A 23443-nucleotide genomic window follows, 5' to 3' on the forward strand; every position below is an offset into this window, starting at 1 on the left:
AAGCCGCTAATGGAAATACGTGATGTATTCTCTTTCTCTCCCCGCCCCTTTGCGCGCGCGCTCCTTGCAGGAAGCTGGTTCCTGACCCGAGGTTTACTGGGTAATTCGGTAGAGTTACAACTGCCTGCGGAACCGACGCCGCTGTGCAGCAGCGCGCGTTCGAGTCCTCCTGTCTGCCTGTTCGGTGAGCACTGTGTGCCGCGATCTTACGCGGTGAAGCCTAGCGGGCACAGCGCGGGCTCGCGAGTGCGCTTGCGTCCTCTCCGGAAGGTGGTCGAGGAGGTTTTAAGTAACTTGGCCGCCTGGGTTTTTCTGCTTACCCATCCTTTCAGTGCCTTCTTAGTCCAGGCTGGCCTTCGCGAACCAACTGCCGACCTTCCATCCTGCCCTGGTCTCTGAGCGAGGGTCTTCCACTTTTTACTCATGAGAGACTGAAGCCAGGTTGAGGTGGGGAATTAAGTCCTTTCGTAGCCCATGCACTTGTCCCTTATTAGCATCTTATTCCTTGCGGTAAAGTGAGTTAAATATTATCTTAAGAAGGAAGGAAACTAAGGGATTTGCTGTGTGGTCCAGTCGTTAAGATTGCCCTTCCACTATAGGGGACACCAGTTCGTTTCCTGGTAGGGGAACTAAGATCCCACATGCCAAAAAACTGGGGGGGAAAAAAAAAAAAAGGAATGCACGCTAAGGCTTGCGCATAGTAAAACGAGGTGCCAGTATTTGAATCCGGATTTCTTGGCTTAGAATCCACGGCACTGTTCTTTCCACCATATTGTTTCAAGAGGCTTGCCCTTGCCTTTAAAGAGCTCAGTATATTTAGAAAGAAGAAACATGTATAGTAATAGGAGTTATCATTTATTGAACTCTGGACGTGCCAGGCTCCTTACGTGCATTATCTCATTTAGTTTTCAGTCCTGTGAGATAGATTTGATGTGTGTTTTTCAAGAGAGATTATAAAGTGTAATTTGCTCAAAGTATCCCAGTGACTCAGTGACCAGGCTAATTTTCCAATCCAAGTTTGTTTTCGAAGCCCATTTTCTCCCTCCTCCCTTGCCTTCAAAGCAGATGAATTTTGTGTAGGGCCAGTACTCTTGCCTGGAAAATTCCATGGACAGAGGAGCCTTGTAGGCTACAGACTATGGGGTCACAAAGAGTCGGACACGACTGAAGTGACTTGACTTAACTAGAGTTCTTGGGCTCTCCCAGTGGCTCAAAATGTAAAGAATCTGCCTGTAATGCAGGAGATCTGGGTTCAATCCCTGGGTCAGGAAGATCCTCTGGAGAAGGAAATGGCAACTTGCTCCAGTATTCTTGCCTGGAGAAATCCATGGACAAAGAAGCCTGGTGGGCTACAGTCCATGGAGTATCAAAGAGTCTGGACAGGACTGAGCGATTAACACTTTCACTTTCATAGAGTTCTTAAAACCTTTTTGTGACTTCCCCATTGCCCTCTTGACACCTTAACATGTGGTCTTCCTATGATCAGATACTTTCTCAACTCATCACTTAAATTAATTTTCCTGTTCTCATACTCTATTCTCCAGTCATGTAAAACTTTCAGTTCATCTCATGTCAAATTCTGTCTCAAATCCCCACCCTGCTCTTCCATTGACTAGAAATATTCTTTACATCTCTGGCTCTTCCCTTTTCATCTTTCAAGTCTCAGTCTAGAAATCACTTTCTGCAAGAAAAGAAGGCTTCCCTGCCTGTTTTTCCCATTGTCTGGCTTAGGTAGTCTCCACTGTCTTCCCAATTTTAGCTGTTTATAGACACTGTACACAAGTAAACAGCCTTTTAACTTACCTAAATTATAAACTCTATGAAGGCAGGAAGTGTATCTGTCTTGGTCACTCTTGTTTTCTCAACTCTAGCATAGAGCTTGGTACATGATATATACTCAATGATAATATGTTAAATGAATCAGAGACCCAGGAAAGGCATTAAGGAGTCTTAGCTTATTTATAGCCTGTCATGGTTAAATTTGTACAAAGGCTGAGTCATTTATCTTCAAACCTCTCTTAAGTTCCTTCTATATGCTACCTTGTGCTGGGTGCTCTGAAGCAGGTGATCGTGGAAAGGCAATGTGGGCAAGTGTACCTCACATTAAGTATTCTCACACTTCACAAACTTAGTTCTTGCCCTGTACCTTGTATGCTCTTTTCTCCACACAACTCTCCATTCTCCCAAATGTCAAACCCTACCCATATATGGTTACTCTCTCAAGTACTAAACTCTGTTCTTCTCTAGCCATAGAATAAGGCTAATTGAAAAAAAGAAGATTGCTTCTCCAATAGGAGAACAGAGATAGCTTCCCCAGAAATGTGACATTTCACCTAATTCCAATTCTATTAGTAGAATCCATTTGAGCTTCTTAGTGCTGTGCTGAGCATTCTCACATACTTTATCTCATTCTGTTCAGTTGAGACCATTTTGCAAACCTGGTGCTGGGGGTACCAGGATGAATCAGGCCCAGTATTTGTCCTCAAATAGCTCACAATCTCCAAGGGGAGACATAGGCATAAATAGGCTATAACAGTGCAGTGGTCAGTGTTGTTTATAACAGAGGAACATATATAATCATGTCCCTACTCTAACCTTGCTCCCATTGATATTCTAGAGACTCCAGAAGATGTCAGCTCAAGGCCATGCCTGGTCCCGACAGGTAAAGAAGGAGGATGAAGAAGAGGACCCGCTGGATCAGCTCATCTCCCGCTCCGGCTGTGCTGCTTCCCACTATGCAGTGCAGGAGTGCATGGCCCAGCACCAGGACTGGAGGCAGTGCCAGCCACAGGTGCAGGCCTTCCGGGACTGCATGAGTGAACAGCAGGCAAGGCGACGGGAGGAACTGCAGAGGCTGAAAGAGCAAAGCAGCGCCCACCGCTGAGACCCCAGACCACCTATCCCCAGAGGATGGCCCTGTGGAAACTAACACTCAGACAGATCATGGGAGAAAGAAATCCTGAACAGTGGAAGTTTGGGCCAAGAACTGTAAGACTTGGGGATAGTATTTGGGCCTGGGGCTGAGAGCCAGGCAGCCGTGGGTTTGGACATGAGCTATCATATTGAGATCCCACACATCCTCATCCATATTGTGTCACCAATATTAAATATTGACCAGTATTTGCCATGTAAAATAGTGGGGTTAAGGGATGCTCTCCTATGCTACATCTTGGGTCAGGGTGCCAAGTACTGTGCTGATTACATGGACATTTAATTTTAAAGTAAATTCATAATCTAAAGGTAAATTGGTTTTATGAGACCTCATGTGCCATGCACTGTGTAGGAAACTGATGTAATGCAAATATATCTCCCTTCATATTGCTTTAGTCTGGTTTGAGAGAGAAACAAAACACTGGAACAACTAATTTCTGATAATGATACAAATGACTTTATCTTTCATCAGTTGTTCTGGATGTTTCAGTCAGTCTAATGGAAGGAAGAAGGCAAATGGGAAAACAAATACTAAGTGCCTCTCATATGTCAGACTCTGTTGTATTAACAGATACAGAGTCTGATTTCAACATGCTCCCAACCAAAGAAATACATAAAGTTGACTTGATGTTTAAAAAGCAATTTAACATAACATGCAGATTTTCAGTTTTTGAAAAGTTTTTAGAATCTGTCAACATGGAGCTTATATTCCTACTTTAATAGCAATTTGCTGGAGCTGAATGAATGATTCTCCTTTTAGGTGGATGTGTACTGCAGCTCACAACAGTTGCCATTGCTTTCCATTTTTCTTCCATAGAAGTGCATTACCCATTCTGTTGTTTTGCCTCTGACATTTGGGAGTGGGAAGGGAGTTGAGAGAGTGACCATTGCTATAGAACTGGAATGAAAAGGGACATATGCTGTCATCATCATCAGAAACATTTCTTGAGCATATGTATATATATACACAGAAGCACAAATCTGAAATAGAATAGGCCCTAAAACTACTTTGAGCCTTTCTGTTGGTATTTGGGAAGGAGAAAAAGAGAAAAGAGGAGAAGTTAAGAGGAATTCAAGTTCGAAGAACCATAAAATCCCATTTCAAGCAGAAAGAAAGAACTGTGTGTATGTGTGTAAAAGGATGAATGAATCTGTTGGGCCATGTGTGCTGTGCTGTGGTTCATCAGAGGTAGCAGTGTGAACTACATCTGTCAGCAAGAGTCTCAAAGAGAAGGGAGTTAGTTGACACTGTTAAAGACAAAGTAAACAGTACATATTTGTAATATATATAGCAGAAAGGATTACAATCTGCAACAAATAAAAAGTACCTAGAGGGATTTCCCTGGTGGTCCAGTGGTTAAGACACCACGATTCCATTGCAGGGGCATGGATTCGATCCCTGGTCAAGGAACTAAGATGCTACATGCCACTTGGGACAGCCAAAACAAAACAAAAAAATGGACCTAGAAACAGTAAGAAAAAGCAAATAGCCCAACTGAAAAGTGAACAAAGTTAACTATGCCCCCAAAACATAGGAAAATGTAAATATATTCTACATCACTCATAATCAGAGAAATACAAATTTTAAAAACAGAAGTAGAATTAGTTCATCCTGTTGACAAAAATGAAAAGTATTTATAATGACCAATGTTCTTGGGGATGGAGAGAGACACATTCACACTACTGTAGGGATCATAAATTAATAAAGTTTTTTTCAGGGCAATTTGGTGAGATTTATAAATATTTTAAATATTTAAAAGCAATTCCTCTTTTAGGAATCCTCTTAAACATCTTATAAAATGTGTACACTATTGTTTTCATTGCAGCATGTGTTTAATAGTGAATAAATGGTCATGGTATGAAGTCGCATCAGTGAGGACTATTTGCTTATACAAACACTACAAAAGAAACTTACCTATTTATTAATTTGTATAATTAAAATAGAAATAATAGGTCATGAGGGGCAGGGAATTCTAACAGAAAGAGTAGGAGAATCTTCTCAGCAGGAGGAATGGCTTTCACACCAGCTAAGTGGATGGAACAGGTTTGGAAGGATTCCAGTAACAGAGAGCCAACACTGGGAGGGTCACAGAATGTGTTTGGGCAAAGAGGGCTCTATTGACACCCAAGCGTGTTTCCTTAAGTATAATAAATGGGGATAATTCCTATTTAATAGGCACACAATGAGAATTAAATGAATTAAATATGTAAATACCTGGTAATAAAAGTTGTTAGCTTTTACTAAACTATTATAACTAATATATATGGAGCATTTAACCCTGGCTATCTGATTCCAGAGTCTGTGCTCTCAGTCCCTATGATATGCTGCTTTCAATCCCACTTACTAGATTAGGGGTTAGTATAGTTTGAGGCAAACTACTTAACATCTCAGGATCTGTTTTTCCTTCTGTAAAAATGCAGTTAGTAATACCTTCCTCAAAGGCATCAAAGCTAGTAAGTGTAGATCTTCTCCATAGGGTTGTTGAAAGAATGAGTTAATATTGATAGAGAGCTTAGGAATAGCATCTGGCACATCGGTGGCACCCCACTCCAGTACTCTTGCCTGGAAAATCCTATGGACGGAGGAGCCTGGTAGGCTGCAGTCCATGGGGTCACTAAGAGTCGGATACGACTGAGCGACTTCACTTTCACTTTTCACTTTCACGCACTGGAGAAGGAAATGGCAACCCACTCCAGTGTTCTTGCCTGGAGAATCCCAGGGATGGGGGAGCCTGGTGGGCTGCTTTCTATGGGGTCACACAGAGTCGGACACGACTGAAGTGACTTAGCAGTAGCAGCAAACCTTCACTAAATGCTAGCTATTATCATCACTATTGTGTGCTAGTCACTGTCCTGAGTTACGTTACCTCATTAATCTTCATAACACTACTAACTCCCCTTTACAGAGGAGGAAGTAAAAGGCAGATTGCAGATCAGACTCCAAGTATGTCTTAAGCCTATGTTATTCTCCACTCTGTGCTCTCACAAGCATCTCATGCCTAGCACAGTGCTTAACACAGTAAGTAACCATACTTATGTGGAAATACGACTTTGCTTTTTCTTAGTGCTTCATGAAAAGGAAATTAACCAGTGCAAGTTGCCCACAGTTTTCTAGATTAATATGGTGTTTTTAGTCTCTCAGTTCTGCAACCCACAGCTGTGGAGCTGGAGTTTAGGGTGGTCCCTGCCTGTCCCTGTACACTCTATACCTACCTCTGCAGAGAGGCTCAGTGCCACGGATGAGCAGAGAGACCTTTTGGCTGGGTGCCACTGTTGGCTAGGCCTAAGGCAGACATGATTTGGCTCTTCCCTGCAAGGTCCTTGGCTGGGGACGTGGCCAGTGCTCAATACAAAGGTGCACTGCGAAGTGTTCTACTAGATGAGTAATCAGATACTCCTCCCACTTTCCTCCCTCAGGTAAAGTTGCCAGACCAAGTCCTGGGCTGCTGACTTTAGAAATCCAAGGAGAAGTGGAGGGAGTCCAGGCTGAAACCCTGTACTTTCCCCACTGTTTGGAAGGGTAGGGCTCCCCGCTCTGCTCCAGCAGGGACTTGAAGTAGGCAGAGGAAGCAGGGGGGATTTCTTCCTTTGCTAGCAATTATCTTCTGAAGAGTTTTCATTCCTCAGAGCCTGGACGTCTTGCAGAGCCTTGCTACTCTGTCTCAACGTGAAGCTGGTTCTGTAAATCTGAAATGTCTGAGGATGCAAGTTACTCCAAGGGGAATATAAGACCTAAATGAATCATTTCAAATTCTTCAGGGAGATCAGACGTTTGAAGACAAAAATGGCACAAAGAGATCAAAGTACAGATTGAACAAGTACAAGACACATTGGCTGCTTCTACCTGTAGTGCCTTGTCAGCAATTCTAGTTCCAGACATGCCCAATTCACGCTCAGAGACCTTTCCTCCCCTGAATATACTTTACATCCTAGAACACTGAGGACTGGGGTCTGTGAGCATTGTTCCAGTGTCTGAATGCCCCAAATATCCAGATTCCATTTCTTTCTTTGCAACTAAAAAACACCCTTTCAGAATCCACAGCTGGCTTGATGGCGGAGGAGTAAGGCATCCTCAGCCAGAAGAAAAGGAGTAACATGAAGCTGAGGAATCCACTGCCTTCATGAGGAAAACTGCCCATTTAACCTGGACATTCTGTCCTTGAAAGTTACTGATCCACATAAGAATCCATTTCTAAAAATTTCAGCAATGTGTACTGAACCAGGAATCCAGTGACTTAAAGCTATCCCTGTGAGTGACCTCGGACAAGTCTCTTTCCCTCCTGGGTCAGTTAACTCATCTGTAAAATGAAAACCAGAACGGATTATCTTAAAGATTGTATACTGATAGAGCCAAAACTAGAACCCAGCTACTCTGATTCCTAATCCATTGACCTTTCATTTCTTCTCTCCTGCCTTCTGCTGCTGCTAAGTCACTTCAGTCGTGTCCGACTCTGTGCGACCCCATAGACAGCAGCCCACCAGGCTCTGCCGTCCTTGGGATTCCCCAGGCAAGAACACTGGAGTGGGTTGCCATTTCCTTCTCCAATGCATGAAAGTGAAAAGTGAAAGTGAAGTCGCTCAGTCGTGTCCGACTCTCAGCGACCCCATGGACTGCAGCCTTCCAGGCTCCTCTGTCCATGGGATTTTCCAGGCAAGAGTACTGGAGTGGGGTGCCATTACCTTCTCCGTCTCTCCTGCCTAGCCCTCATGTTTTTGCAGCAGTACTAGACATATTTTAACCCTAACTGGGTCCAAAACTAAAAGTATGCTAAAGGAATGAACTACAGTTACATGCAACAACATGAGTAAAAACAGCAGGGTAAGTGAATGAAGTCAGACACAAAAGGGTATATACTCAAAGCTATTTATACATTGTTAGACAAAACTAACCTATGGCAATAGAAATGAGATTAGTGGTTGTTTCTGGGAAGAATGACTATCAAAGAATGTAGAGGAACTTTCTGGGGAGATGGAAATGTCTTTAATAGAAGTGTAGGTTTCATAGGTGACAGCATTTTCAAAACTGATCAGATATACACTTAACATCTTCGTTTCACCATATATAAATTATACTTCAATGAAAAAATAATCTTTAAAAAAAGTATAGGGAAGTTTAGATGGAAAGGTAATCTAACATTTACTGAGCACATGCTTGCCCATTTTATACATTATCTCCATCTCATGTTCCTAAAAGGGATTACCCCCATTTTACACATCAAAAAACAGGTTTGATGAGATTAAAATAACTCACCTGAGGCCTCAAAACTAATAAATGTAGAAATTAAGAACAGCTCAGTTTTGTCTGCCTCTTTTCTTTATAATAGATTCTTTCAGGAAGGCAGGAGAAGGAATTAATATTTTCAGCCTAGAGCCCAGAGACTTGTATTCCATTTGATTTCACTGCCATGTGTTCCTAGGGAAGTTCACTTCCCTCTAAAGAGTGAAATGAAGCTCATAATTGTTTTGATAACTCTGAGGTTCTAGCAATCAGAGTATCTGTCCCTTTTACCAGGATAAGGCATGATGAGTAATTTTCATCTGTTTCAGGGCAGACTAATCACGAGCAACAAAAGCCCTTTGGCTCTAGTGAGAGGATAAATCACTAACTAGGTCAGTGACACAAGAGCTCCAAGGTGACAACCCAGAAGCCTCCTGTTTAAGAGGGAAGCCTGACTCATCCCTCATGATGTAATGGAAAGAGATGGACTGGGAATCAAAAGATCTGAATCCTGCTCCCAGCTCTGCCAATGAGGTGCCCTGTCACCTTGACTAAAGCACTGCCCTTCCTGGGCCCTAACCTGCACTTGCAGGATAAAAGAGGTTAGGCTGGCTGGTCTCAAGTCCCTCAGCTCTAGTATCTTGTCGATTTGTGAAACCTTGTGTTTTTCTGTCACAAATTATTAACAAGGAAAGGTGAGCAGCTGGAAAATACCACTGTATTCCACGCTCCTAAACGGGGCCCACATGACATTGCCCGTTGCCCGTGTGATATGGAGGCACTGTGTGTCTGTGTGTATGCTTGTGTGCTAAGTCGCTTCAGTTGTGTCCAACTCTGCGACCCTATGGACTGTAGCCCCCCAGGCTCTTCTGTCCACGGGGGTTCTCCAGGCAAGGATACTGGAGTGGGTTGCCATGCCCTCCAGGGGATCTTCCCAACCCAGGGATCAAACCCTGTCTCTTATGTCTCCTGCATTGGCAGGCGGGTTCTTTACCACTGGTGCCACCTGGGAAACCCGTCTGTGTGTATACATGTGTTTAATTCACCTTATTTTCAAGTCACTACACATCCTCCAACTTTATACTCATCCATTAACTGCTGCTCTCTCAACTTCCCTAAAGGAAACTCAGCAATGACTACTTCTCCAACCAAAATATCAGTCTTCACCTGGCAAATTCTGCCCATACTCCCAGTGGGGTTCCCTTCTAAGTCCTGGCCTGCTGAACCTTCAATTTGAGTTCAGAAAAGCATTTTAATTGAGGGCACCTGCTATCTTGACAGCCCTCCCCAGTGTTACACCTTGAGAAGAAATCTGAGTTTCCCCTTGTTGCTTTTGGAAACCAAAGAAACCAAAATAACTTCAGAGCTGAAAATTTCTGAAAAATTTCGGGAAAGTACATGCAATACTAAGAATGCTCTAAGCTCTCCCAGACCTCTGTATAGGTTATCCAAGAGAAGTAGGGGGTAACAGAGGGGAGAGGTGTGCCACTTATTAGCCGTGTGACCCTAGGATGTCGATTCAGCTCTCCAAACCCCAGTTTCTTCACCTGTAAAATTGGAAATAATACCATCGACCCCAAGGATAATCTGTATAAAGCATAGAGCATAATCAGAGTTCAATAAATGTGAGACGCACTCACACATTTTCACACATGGTTACTATCTGCATGCACACACATATGAAGTAAAGTCACTCAGTCGTGTCTGACTCTTTGTGACCTCATGGACTATAGCCTACAAGTCTCCTCTGTCCATGGAATTTTCCAGGCAAGAGTACTGGAGTGGGTTGCCATTTCCTTCTCCAGGGGATCTTCCCAACTCAGGGATCGAACCCGAGTCTCCTGCATTGCAGGCAGATGCTTTACCATCTGAGCCACCGGGGAAGTCCTTAAGGCTGCTGCTGCTGCTGCTAAGTCGCTTCAGTCGTGTCCGACTCTGTGTGACCCCACAGACGGCAGCCCACCAGGCTCCCCCGTCCCTGGGATTCTCCAGGCAAGAACACTGGAGTGGGTTGCCATTTCCTTCTCCAATGGGTGAAAGTGAAAAGGGAAAGTGAAGTTACTCAGTCGTGTCTGACTCTTCGCGACCCCATGGACTGCAGCCTACCAGGCTCCTCCGTCCATGAGATTCTCCAGGCAAGAACACTGGAGTAGGGTGCCATCGCCTTCTCTGGCCCTTAAGGCTAGTGGTTCTCAAAGAGGACCAGCAACTTTGACCAGCAGCAGCAGCACCCTTGCTCAAGATCTAAATCAGAAAATCTGGGAATGGAGTCCAGTAATTCGTGTTCTTAAAAGCCTTGCAGGTGATCCTGATGCATGCTTAAGTTTAAAAACCAATGACTTAGATCCATGTTTGACAAACTATTTTTATAAAGGGCCATGTAAAAATGTTTTAGCTTAACTGTCTTTGTCACAGAGACTCAACTCTGCCATGGCAACATAAAAGCAGCCACAGACAATATATAAATGAATCAGCAGGGCTCTGTTCCCATAAACCTTTGTCTCTGGGGGTTTAAAATAGGGTTTTGGAACTGGATAGAGGTTGCACAACACTGCAAATGTATTAAATACCGTGCGATTATTCACTTTCAAATGGTTAGTTTTGTGACACGTGAATGTCACCTCAATAAATTATTTTTGAAAAGCAAATAGACAGTGGATGGGATTTGGCTCACAGGCTGCAATTTCCTGACACCTGACCAAGATCAACCTTTAATTCTTTGCTTAAACTTATTCCAGGCAACCCTAATTTGCAGTTATGTAACATCTACCTGCATACTTATAACAGGTCACTCACTACCCCACAAGGTAATTTTTTTTTCACTTATAAATAGACCCTAATTCTATCTGGAGGGTTTTTTCATATACAAAATCTCCCTCCCTGTGCCTTTTATCCATGGAGAGTTTACTTATGATTGTCTGCCTCATTAAAGGGACTCGATGCCAGGTTGATTTAAAGGATGAGTTCACTCTTAATTGGAGAAATTCTGAAGGGGAACACACTTGTGCGCTAAAGCACCAGGCAAAGAGAAATCCAATCCCTTAGTTAAAGATACTCCACAGGATGGACTGACTTCTCACATACATACACATATCCATCAGCCTTTTATTAGATGGAGGATACCCAGGGTTGGCTCAAAAAAAGTGGTGACAATTGGTAAGCAAGGAGAGGAGACACTCCTGGCAGTGGAGATGGGTACTTATGATGTAGAGGGTCAGGGTCTCCTGCTCAACTCTGGCCACCCAGGAAGCTCCTCCCCTTGCCACTCAATATCACCAGTGCTGAAAGGCATGAAAGGGTCTGCAATGAGCTAGTTCAACTTGGCTAACAGTTCTTCCAGTTCTGGCCGAGGTTTGAACCTTCCCTTGAAGTCTTCTTCAGTGTGCTATGGAGGAGAAAAAGAAAATAAGAGGGAATTACTACAGAGTCACTCAAATATGCCCAGCATCAGAAAAGGATATATCAGCCAGCCCTGTAGAAAATTATTTCGAGTCAACTAACTTTTACTGAGTAGCTACTATGTACCAGGGTTCGATCCCTGGGTCGGGAAGATCCCCTGGAGGAGGGCACAACAATCCACCTCCAGTATTCTTGCCTGGAGAATCCCCATGGACAGAGGAGCCTGGCAGGCTACAGTAACAGTGTTGCAAAGAGTCGGACACGACTGAAGCAACTTAGCATGCACACACATACTATGTACCAGACTTATATTAGGTATCAAGGACTCAAATTTGAATTGGACTTCCTCCATGCCTATTTGTGTTCTGATTACTTACACTGTATGTGACCTTAAGTCATATTCTTTCTGCTATACAGCTGCCTCAAGGGAGGGAATTTGGGGGTATAATGGGCTACCCCTAATATCAGGATGCTCTGACAGAGTTCATCTTTCATGGTCTATGAAGTATGATCCCTGATGCATTGGAACAGCCAGACTAATAATCACGGTAAAGCAGCCTGCACACCTTTCCTGATTATTATCTGGGTTAAGTTATCCACATGCCTTTTCTGTTTCTAAAGTCAGCCAGTCCAGATTTTTTTATCCATATTTTGAGCCCATCAGTGGGCCTCTTCTCAAATTAGCACCTACCTCCCTCACCGACAATTTGACTCCTTCAGGAAGATTGCTTTGGATTATTTCCAAGAAAATCTCTGCAAACGTAGCACTCAAACCGCTGATCTGCAAAAGGAAAGAAGATGCTTGAAGAGAGTCACTAAAAGTTAGGTGGTTGGGCAGAAAGGGCAAGGGCTCAAATGTCAGCACCAGTAGAGCCTGAGGGCCTTTGGGTGAAGGATTAACACCCAGAGCTGGTCTTGGAGCTCAGATTTCACAGGATTTCTATTTTTCTTGCTGATCTGCCAAGTCGTCTGATTACTGAGATGGTCATGGCCAATATCTGCTCTTCCCCCACCCCCACCCCCCAATATCTGCTCTTGTAGGCAATGAATGTCATAACTGGATTAAGAGGTTAAGTCCAGGATGACTTTCTGAGTCAACTCAAGTTTACCCACAAAGACCACCCACTACCTGATTGTCGTCAGACCCTGTGCTGAGAATCCAAAGATACATCAGATGAGTTGGAAGAAAGGCATGCAGGGGGCAGTCAGAACCCAGAAGAGAAACATCTACCTAACTTAATCAGGGAGGTTAAAAAAAAAGCTTCCAAAAAGAGGTAACATCTGGTTGGAGTCTTGAAAAACAAGGGTAAATTGGGAGAATTCAACTGTAGTGTGGAGTTGAGTTTTTTTTTTTAAGGCAGAGGAAGTAATATTCAGTAAAATGTGAAGGAATAGCACAGTACTAGAGAATTAAAACTAGTTCCATGTGTGACTGGAATGAATGAAGGTGTGAAGAGGAAAAGCTGGAGAAGAATCATGAAGCCACTTAGGTGCTAATCAAAAGAGTTCAAACTTTATCCTTTGGGCCTTGGTGGCAAGTTAGATCTGTCATAAAATGAAGCTCAAATACTTTATTCCTGATAACACTTAAAGAACCAAGATTGTAAGTACTTTAATCATTTGAAAATTTAACATAGATTTAGGGTGTTACTATCTTAACATCCTGCTGGTTATCTTCCTGATACATTTCTTGAGTGGATCAAAAAGGGTGAAGTCCATGTGTTGGAATATTACTTGGCAGTAAAAAGGAATGAAGTTTTGATATGTGCTACTACTACAACATGGATGAACCCAGAAAACATTATGCTACATGAAAGAAGCTAGATATAAAAGGCCATATATTATATAATTTCATTTGAAGAAGAGTCTAGAAGAGGTAAAACCACAGAAATGGAAAGTAGATTAGTGGTTGCCAGGAGCTAGGGGAATGGGGAAAAAGGACTGACTGCTAATGGATACAGAGTTAAAGGGAAGCCACTGAGGGGGGTCTATGTGGGAAAATGACATGATCACATTGACATGAGTGTAAAGCAAAGTGGATGGATCTGAAAGGTTTTTAGGGGTAGAAACCATAGAATCTGGAGAATGAATGGATACCCAAGGACAAAGAAGGATCAAGCATTAAGCTCAAAGGTGAGGAGGATTATAAGCTAAAAAAACCACAATCCTCTACAATTAGTCTTGCATACACTGAGTGTAGGGCACCTGTTGAACATCTTGGCGGAGAAACCCAGTAGACAACTGGATATCAGGTTTGAAACTCAACCAAGAAAGAACCAGGAGAGGCAGAGACATTTCAAGTTTCTTCCAGAGTACCTACCTGAACCACTCGCTCATGGGTGGTAAGAACTGAGTCCAGTAACATTTTGTTGCCTTGGTCCTGAAGCTGCAACACCTCCATGGTTTTGGTGGGCATCGCATAACTGTGGGAAGGAAAAGTCAGCTATTGGGAGGGTTCCTTTAAGCCAGCCACACCACTTCAGTCAGGGTAGTGCCTGAGTGCAGCCACCACTGCATGCAGTAGCTCCTGCAACCTTGGGCTGTCTATCTGCAGCCAGGGGCAAAGTAACCAGATCCTCTTACACCTTCTCCAGAAGCCTTTACACTCCGTGAGGGGATAGACCACATCTAATACTTTTATGCATCCCTAGTCACGCTTAATATAACACTCTGAGTAAATCCTGGTGATTAATAAGTATTTGCTGCTACTAAATAATAGTCAGTTCTAAAAGAATTAAGCTCACCACTAGGTACACTCTGGAGGCTAACCTTGGGTATTTCATCTCTTCTGAAGAAATGAGGCGTGAAACCCAATCCTGCTCCAGTTGTATTTTTATTTTACTTATTTATTTTTTTTTAATTTGGCCATGCTGTGAGGCATGTGAGATCTTAGTTCTCTGACCAGAGACCAAACCCGTGCACCCTGCAGTGGCAACACAGAGTCTTAACCACTAGACCACCAAGGGAGTCCCCTGCTCCAGTTCTACAGTGGGATTTCTTAATGTCAGCACTATTGACCCTTTAGAACAGATAATTCTTATGGTGGGGACTGGCCTATGCATCCCTAACCTCTATCTCCAGCAAATGCTAGTAGTACCCGCTAAGCGATAACAATCAGAACTATCTCCAGACATTGTTAAACGTCTCCAGGTTGAGAAACATTGTTGTAATCTATGCTCACTATAATCAGCTTCAGTAGATCTATATACCACAATGAAAAGAGTGCTGGACTTGGGGTCACGTCTTAGCCCTGCCACTTATGAGTAATATTTACTTAGGCAAGTCCCTTCCCCTTCTTGGACTCAGTTTCTTCATGTATAATGGGGATTACAATCCAGGCTTTTACCAATAGACAATTATGAGAATCAGATATGGTGATGAGATAGAACTGATGACTACACAGAAATATGATATTAGTATTGTGTTCATCTTATCAAAAAGTTCCTCAAACTGAATACTCAAATGGAATACTAATAATAACAGTAGGACTGCTGAATTTTCATGTTACACAAACTTCATGAATTAAGAGAAAGAAGCATGACCCTCTACAGATGAACTGCTCCAAAAAGAAGTCTGGTGTAATGGAAAGTGTTTTGGAAACATGCAAGTCAGTACTGGATTTAAATGTTGGCTCTGCCACTTATTACCTATTTGACCTCAGACAAACTAATTCAGCTCTCTGGGTCTTTGTTTCTTCAGCTATTAAATGAAGATAATAATACCTAGTTCATAGCGTTTTCAGTTCAGTTCAGTTCAGTCACTCAGTCGTGTCCGACTCTTTGTGACCCCATGAAAGGCAGCATGTCAGGCCTCCCTGTCCATCAGCAACTCTCGGAGTTCACTCAAACTCACGTCCATCGAGTCGGTGATACCATCCAGCCATCTCATCCTCTGTCGTCCCCTTCTCCTCCTGCCCACAATCCCTCCCAGCATCAGGGTCTTTTCCAATGAGTCAGCTCTTCGCATGAGATGGCCACATTATTGGAGTTTCAGCTTCAACATCAGTCCTTCCAGTGAACACCCAGGATTGATCTCCTTTAGGATGGACTGGTTGGATCTCCTTGCAGTCCAAGGGACTCTCAAGAGTCTTCTCCAATACCACAGTTCAAAAGTATCAATTCTTCGGCACTCAGCTTTCTTCACAGTCCAACTCTCATATCCATACATGACCACTGGAAAAACCATAGCCTTGACTAGACGGACCTTTGTTGGCAAAATAATGTCTCTGCTTTTGAATATGCTATCTAGGTTGGTCATAACTTTCCTTCCAAGGAATAACCGTCTTTTAATTTCATGGCTGCAATCACTATTTGCAGTTATTTTGGAGCCCCAAAAAATAAAGTCTGACACTGTTTCCATTGTTTCCCCACCTATTTCCCATGAAGTGATGGGACCACATGCCACGATCTTAGTTTTCTGAATGTTGAGCTTTAAGCCAACTTTTTCACTCTCCTCTTTCACTTGCATCAAGAAGCTCTTTAGTTCTTCTTCACTTTCTGCCAGAAGGGTGGTGTCATCTGCATATCTGAGGTTATTGATATTTCTCCCAGCAATCTTGATTCCAGCTTGTGCTTCTTCCAGCCCAGAGTTTCTCATGATATACTCTGCATAGAAGTTAAATAAGCAGGGTGACAATATACAGCTTTGATGTACTCCTTTTCCTATTTGGAACCAGTCTGTTGTTCCATGTCCAGTTCTAACTGTTACTTCCTGACCTGCATATAGGTTTCTCAAGAGGCAGATCAGATGGTCTGGTATTCCCATCTCTTTTAGAATTTTCCACAGTTTCTTGTGATCCACACAGTCAAAGGCTTTGGCATAGTCAATAAAGCAGAAAAAAATGTTTTTCTAGAACTCTCTTGCTTTTTCGATGATCCACAGGATGTGGCAATTTGATCTCTGGTTCCTCTGTCTTTTCTAAAACCAGCTTGAACATCTGGAAGTTCATGGTTCACGTATTGCTGAAGCCTTGCTTGGAGAATTTTGAGCATTACTTTACTAGCATGTGAGATGAGTGCAATTGTGCAGCAGTTTGAGCATTCTTCAGTATTGTCTTCTTTGAGATTGGAATGAAAACTGACCTTTTCCAATCCTGTGGCCACTGCTGAGTTTTCCAAATTTGCTGGCATATTGAGTGCAGCACTTTCACAGCATCATCTTTCAGGATTTGAAACAGCTCAACTGGAATTCCATCATCTCCACTAGCTTTGTTCGTAGTGATGCTTTCTAAGGCCCACTTGACTTCACATTCCAGGATGTCTGGCTCTAGATTAGTGATCACATCATCATGACTATCTGGGTTGTGAAGACCTTTTTTGTACAGTTCTTCTGTGTATTCTTGCCACCTCTTCTTAATATCTTCTACTTCTGTTAGGTCCATACCATTTCTGTCCTTTATCAAGCCCATCTTTGCATGAAATGTTCCCTTGGTATCTCTAATTTTCTTAAAGAGATCTCTAGTCTTTCCCATTCTGTTGTTTTCCTCTATTTCTTTGCATTGATCACTGAGGAAGGCTTTCTTATCTCTCCTTACTATTCTTTGGAACTCTGCATTCAGATGATTATATCTTTCCTTTTCTTCTTTGCTTTTCGCTCCTCTTTTTTTCACAGCTATTTGTAAGGCCTCTGCCCTAGTTAAATAAGATTATGTAAGTAATTTGCCTGGCATACTATGCCTACAAATGCCAATTCCCTTGCCTTTACAACAGTGAGTAAATGCTAGGTATTGCAAACTTCCAGGTAAAGTCCCCTAAATAACAACCCCTTCCATTTTATAGCACAATCTCTGATCACTTGAAATTTACACTTGGCAATAACTTGTTTATAAAAACAGGGACTTCCCTGGAGGTCTAATAGTTAGGACTCCACACTTCCATTGCAGGGGACATGGGTTCAAACCCCGGTCAGAGAACTAAGATCCCGCATACTGCATGGCACAGCCAAAAATGGGGAGGGGAGCACATTCATAAACTTGTTATGGAAAATCAAATAAAGTAATTATGTAAAAGCTTTCAGAAAAGTAGACAGGCTCTAAAATGTTCTTTTTCTTTTTTGACATTCTACAGATAAGACTGAATAAAGTGGGACTTGTTCATTCCTATCACTGAGCATGCATTTTATTCTTCAACACTTACTTCAGCAAGATTTCATTGGTTTATTTATTCATTCACTTATTCAACAAACATTTACTGAGATCCTGTTCTGTCCTAGGTGGTCTGATGGGCACAATGCAATTTATGCTTTCAAGGAGCTTGCTAAGAATGTTTTGGAAACAAGTAAGTACACAAACATTTGCACTACAGGAAGACAAAGGCAATATAGGTATATACCAAATATTACAGAGACAAGAGGAGAAAAAAGGAGGAGAGCCTGGGGAAGGCTTCATAGGTGAGGCAGTGCTTTATCAAGATGTAAAGAATGAACATAGATGTTTGCCTGGAGGGCATTCCAAAAGAAGGCAGTCTACAAAGGCAAGGAGGCATGAGGCCCTCAAGGAGAACCAATAGAAAAATCAGACATAGTTTGATTAAAAAAAAAATACTGGGAACTCTAGTCATTTTAAAGTAGAATAGACCTTTGAGTCACAAGAGTAAAGGTTATTTTTCTTTAGTATCTACATATTTCTGTACTTCCCCAGTTTTCTACAATAAACATTATTTGGATGATCAGATAGTGAAAACAGAAGAGAAGAAATGAAGTAGTTGAATTTCAAGAGTCAACCTAACATGACAAAATAGTGCTGCTTTTGAGGAGTACTGCTGGGATAGGCAATGGCCCCCCACTCCAGTACTCTTGCCTGGAGAATCCCATGGACGGAGGAGCCTGGTGGGCTGCAGTCCATGGGGTCGCGAAGAGTTGGACACGACTGAGCAACTTCACTTTCACTTTTCATTTTCATGCACTGGAGAAGGAAATGGCAACCCACTCCAGTGTTCTTGCCTGGAGAATCCCATGGACAGGGGAGCCTGGTGGGCTGCAGTCCATGGGGTCACACACAGTCGGACACGACTGAAGCGACTTAGCAGCAGCAGCAGCTGGGATAGGACACAAGGGGGCCTGCTAGGATGCTAGGGAACTTAGAACCTGTGGACTCTACTATATATGTTATACCTCCATTTGAAAAATGTAAGTGGATTTTTTTAAAAAAGGAAAGAACAGCCTTACAGAGAATGAGGCTTTTACTCTCTACAGAGAACAGGAGCTGGTCAGGTTCAGGCTTGGAAGCTGCTCCCAGATAAGTAAGATTTCCATCTCTTCAGACAGCTGCTTGGCAAGGGAGACAGGAAAATTAAAGGGCCCACAGGAGAGGCTTCTTCCTCTCCTCCTCTGGGTGAGCTGCAGCTGCAGTGATGCAGACCATTTATAGAACAAAAGCTAGCACACAGCTCCCTTGCTCAATTCCATCTCAAGGTCAGAGCCCTATTCCCAACTCCTAAAGGAAAAATGGATCAAGATAAAATGAAAATCAGAAGAAAAGAAGATCATTTTATCTCTGAAAAGCTGGGCAGCAAGAATACCTGATATAATGGTCTGAAAACCTCAATCATTCCAAAGAAGTGAATTGCTAAAAGTGAACATTTCTTTATGCTCGGCACTATTTGGAGCAAAGAACAAGGAAAGAGGCAAAAAGCAGCACATCGTTCATTCTGTTATACCAGGAATTTATGTTTATGGCTATTGGAACTAAATCCAAGGCAACAAGTATTCATCCAGTGCCCACTATGTGTCAGATACTATGCGAGGTCTTAGCATGACTGCTGATAAAGACAGAAATAGTCCCTGCCTCGCAGATCTTAGAGTCTAGTAATAGTCAAGTAATTATGAGGGTAAGGAATTAGCATTATAAAAGGGAAGTTTTTTACTCTTTACTTCTCCTAAATATATAACATAAAGACCTAACTTAATGAGGTTCTCTGAAGAAGTGACATTCAAAATAAAGCCTAAGGAAAAAAAACAGGGGTTGATTAGCTGAAGGGGAAAAAATATTCCAGGCTTTAGAGAGCATATGCAAAGGTCCTGAGGTGGGAAAAGACAAAAAACAAAGTCAGTGCAACTGGAGATAGAAGCAGGAAAGAGAAGTGTGCGTTAAGGCAAGAGAGACAAGCCCACCCAATGGAGCACCTAGCAAGACATGTGAGGAACTTTTATTTTGATCTTAAAGGAATGGGAGGCCATGGAAGAACTTAAGCATGGGAGTGACACGATCATATTTCCATTCTAGAAAGATCATACAAATAGCAGTGTGGAGAACCAGTTAGAGGGAATTAAGAATTTGAAGGAAAAGAAGTGGGTTCAAATCAAGACCTTGCCACTGGTTAGATGTATGACTATAGGCAAGCTTCTATTATACTGCTACTACGACTAATAGCAGCCAACAGTTTCTAAACTTAACTGTAAGCATTTTAAGTATATTAACTCCTTAATTTTCACTACTGCTTTATTAGATAGGTCCTTTTATAACCTCATTTTACAGATGAGGAAACCAAGACAGAAACAGGTTAAGAAAACTGCCCAATGTCTGTCACAAAGTAAGAATGTAGCAGAACAAGGGAAAAACTGAAGCAGTCTGGCTCCAAAGTGAATGCTTGTACCCACTATGGCAAGGTGCTTATATGAATTCAGTAAAGTGATATACAGAAAAGTATTTGGCAGAGTGGCTGGCTGATAGTAGGTGCTCAACAAATGCTACTGCTTCCTACCTTTATTCAAATGTAGTCAGAGCTTTTCACAGCCAGTTTTTAAAAACAAAATATCTTTAAAAGTTCTCTGAAAATTTAAAACACTACTTCAAGGAGCTGATTCACTGAAGGTATGACAACATTCTGTAAATGGCATTTAATGCTCCTTTGCCACTACAGCTTCTGAGATGCCATCCCTAAACTGTGCCAGTTGAAAACAACTCATTAATTATTAATAACAATAATATTATTTACAGAGTGTTTACAATATGCTGGTCTCTCTGTTAAGTGCTATCATATATTTTCCTATTTAATTTTCAGAACTCAAAAAAATAGGAAAATTATCATTGCATTATGGAGTCAAAGAAACCAAGGTCAGAATTTCTCAGGTCATCTTGATGATAATGGGTAGAACTAGGATTTCAATGCAGGCAGTTTGATTCTAGAGTTTTCACTCTTAATCATTTGTTACTCAGTATGATCCAAAGACAAGCTGCTGATAAGCAAACTTGTTATCAATTCAAGACAAGATAAGAAGCATGAAACCGACACTAAACACACTTTTATTCAATTAATATTTTGTTTTCAATAGCTTCCACTAGAAAGCCTTTCAATAGCAAGCCTTTCTTGATGAAGGAAGCAAAGTGTTAATGTACATTTTGGCACAAGCTCGTAATAGCTTCACAGAGTGGTACTTTGAGAAACATAGCCCTAAATTACTATGCTACTCTGTCTTCTTGAACTGACATTAAACTTTATCTTCACTTACCACCTTCCACGTTATAATTATTTTTATGTGTGTGTATGTGTGTACACACACGTACACACACACACTCTCCTTGAAATCAGGGGCATTTACCTTTGTATCCTCCAGACAAAAGATACAAAGTGCCTACACTACAGAGCAAGAAGTCCAGTGCCTTTTAGTTCACCGAGCACGTGGACCACAGAGCAAAAAGAGGCTCAGCCAGTAGTTTTAGATTAATTAAAAATTCGTTCATTAAACTTTAGGAAATGTATACACAACTGGATTGTGCAATCATATTCAATGACCTGTCGTTCTTTCCAGAATGGCTTAATGACCCCCATGGAACGGTCTTTATGCTAGGTACTAAGGAAATAAAGAACATAGTCCCTATGTAGTCAGTGGGGAAGGAATCTGACACATGAAAAGATCATTACAGCCCAGAGCACTAAGTGACAAGATAGAGCTATGTGTCAAGTGCTGAAAGAGCAACCAACTCTCCCAGGCATCAGAAAAAAGATAAAGCACATCTTTAGGCCTAAAATAATTGAAGTATTATCAGCTATGAGTGCTTAAGTCACAGCTGATTATCCACTCTTCTAATGAGCACATTTAGCACAATTATACTATAAGTGATAAAGGTTTAAAAGTTCAAATTCGATGAAGGTGAAAGAGGAGAGTGAAAAAGCTGGCTTAAAACTCAACATTCAAAAAACTAAGATCATGGCATCCAGTTTCATCACTTCATGGCAATAGATGGGGAAACAATGGAAACAGTCACAAACATTTTCTTGGGCTCCAAAATCACTAGAGACAATGACTGCAACCATGAAATTAAAAGACACTTGTTCCTTGGAATGAAAGCTATGACAAACCTAGACTATGTATTAAAAAGCAGAGACATTAGTTTGCTTACAAAGGTCCGCATAGTGAGTTCAGTTTAGTCGCTCAGTTGTATCTGACTCTTTGCAACCCCATGAACTGCAGCACGCCAGGCCTCCCTGTCCATCACCAACTTCCAGAGTCCATCTAAACCCATGTCCATTGTGTGGGTGATGCCATCCAACCACCTCATCCTCTGTTGTCCCCTTCTCCTCCTGCCCTCAATCTTTCCCAGCATCAGAGTCTTTTCTAATGAGTCAGTTCTTCACATCAGGTGCCCAAAGTATTGGAGTTTCAGCTTCAATATCAGTCCTGCCAATGAACACCCAGGACTGATCTACTTTAGGATGGACTGGTTGGATCTCCTTGCAGTCCAAGGGACTCTCAAGAGTCTTCTCCAACACCACAGTTCAAAAGCATCAACTCTTCGGCACTCAGCTTTCTTTATAGTCCAACTCTCACATCCATACATGACCACTGGAAAAACCATAGCCTTGACTAGATGGACCTTAGTCGCAAAGTAATGTCTCTGCTTTTGAATATGCTGTCTAGGTTGGTCATAACTTTCCTTCCAAAGAGTAAACGTCTGTTCATGTCACGGCTGCAATCACCATCTGTAGTGATTTTGGAGCCCCCCAAAATAAAGTCAGCCACTGTTTCACTGTTTCCCCATCTATTTCCCATGAAGTGATGGGACCACATGCCACGATCTTAGTTTTCTGAATGTTGAGCTTTAAGCCAACTTTTTCACTCTCCTCTTTCACTTGCATCAAGAGGCTCTTTAGTTCTTCTTCACTTTCTGCCAGAAGGGTGGTGTCATCTGCATATCTGAGGTTATTGATATTTCTCCCAGCAATCTTGATTCCAGCTTGTGCTTCTTCCAGCCCAGCATTTCTCATGATGTACTCTGCATAGAAGTTAAATAAGCAGGGTGACAATATACAGCCTTGACGTACTCCTTTTCCTATTTGGAACCAGTCTGTTGTTCCATGTCCAGTTCTAACTGTTGCTTCCTGACCTGCATACAGATTTCTCAAGAGGCAGATCAGATGGTCTGGTATTCCCATCTCTTTCAGAATTTTCCACAGTTTCTTGTGATCCACACAGTCAAAGGCTTTGGCATAGTCAATAAAGCAGAAATAGATGTTTTTCTGGAACTCTCTTGCTTTCTCGATGATTCACAGGATGTGGCAATTTGATCTCTGGTTCCTCTGTCTTTTCTAAAACCAGCTTGAACATCTGGAAGTTCACAGTTCATGTATTGCTGAAGCCTTGCTTGGAGAATTTTGAGCATTACTTTACTAGCATGTGAGATGAGTGCAATTGTGCAGTAGTTTGAGCATTCTTTGGCATTGCCTTTCTTTGAGATTGAAATGAAAACTGACCTTTTCCAGTCCTGTGGCCACTGCTAAGTTTTCCAAATTTGCTGGCATATTGAGTGCAGCACTTTCACAGCATCATCTTTCAGGATTTGAAATAGCTCAACTGGAATTCCATCACCTCCATTAGCTTTGTTTGTAGTGATCCTTCCTAAGGCCCACTTGACTTCACATTCCAGGATGTCTGGCTCTAGGTGAGTGATCACACCAT

At 42.1% G+C, this 23443-nt stretch overlaps 2 protein-coding genes across 3 annotated transcripts in view; one reads left to right on the plus strand and one right to left on the minus strand.

The window, feature by feature from the left end:
* On the plus strand, nt 5–4800 carry LOC102183710 (cytochrome c oxidase assembly factor 4 homolog, mitochondrial). Of its 2 annotated transcripts, none has more exons than XM_005689961.2 (2): nt 5–184; nt 2618–4800. In XM_005689961.2, the coding sequence occupies exon 2, from the start codon at nt 2630–2632 to the stop codon at nt 2882–2884; it is 255 nt and encodes an 84-aa protein (XP_005690018.1). In that variant the 5' UTR covers nt 5–184; nt 2618–2629; the 3' UTR covers nt 2885–4800. The 2 variants fall into 2 exon arrangements, with proteins under 2 accessions (XP_005690018.1, XP_005690019.1); XM_005689962.3 differs by lacking the exon at nt 5–184 and adding an exon at nt 216–447.
* Nucleotides 11231–23443, minus strand: part of MRPL48 (mitochondrial ribosomal protein L48) — a 52500-nt gene continuing 40287 nt past the window's right edge. Inside the window, exons 6-8 of the mRNA XM_005689960.3 lie at nt 13869–13971; nt 12240–12329; nt 11231–11534 (exon numbers count right to left, since the gene is read on the minus strand). Of these exons, the coding sequence (XP_005690017.1) occupies nt 11460–11534; nt 12240–12329; nt 13869–13971 (268 nt within the window). The 3' untranslated portion in view covers nt 11231–11459. The remainder of the gene's footprint in view (nt 11535–12239; nt 12330–13868; nt 13972–23443) is intronic.

Source organism: Capra hircus, chromosome 15 (assembly GCF_001704415.2).
Source record: "Capra hircus breed San Clemente chromosome 15, ASM170441v1, whole genome shotgun sequence".
In the NCBI taxonomy this organism is placed as follows: Eukaryota; Metazoa; Chordata; class Mammalia; order Artiodactyla; family Bovidae; genus Capra; species Capra hircus.

Coding starts and splice junctions, on each gene's coding strand:
- LOC102183710 (XM_005689961.2), top strand. CDS start 2,630: ATGTCAGCTCAAGGCCATGCCTGGTCCCGACAGGTAAAGAAGGAGGAT.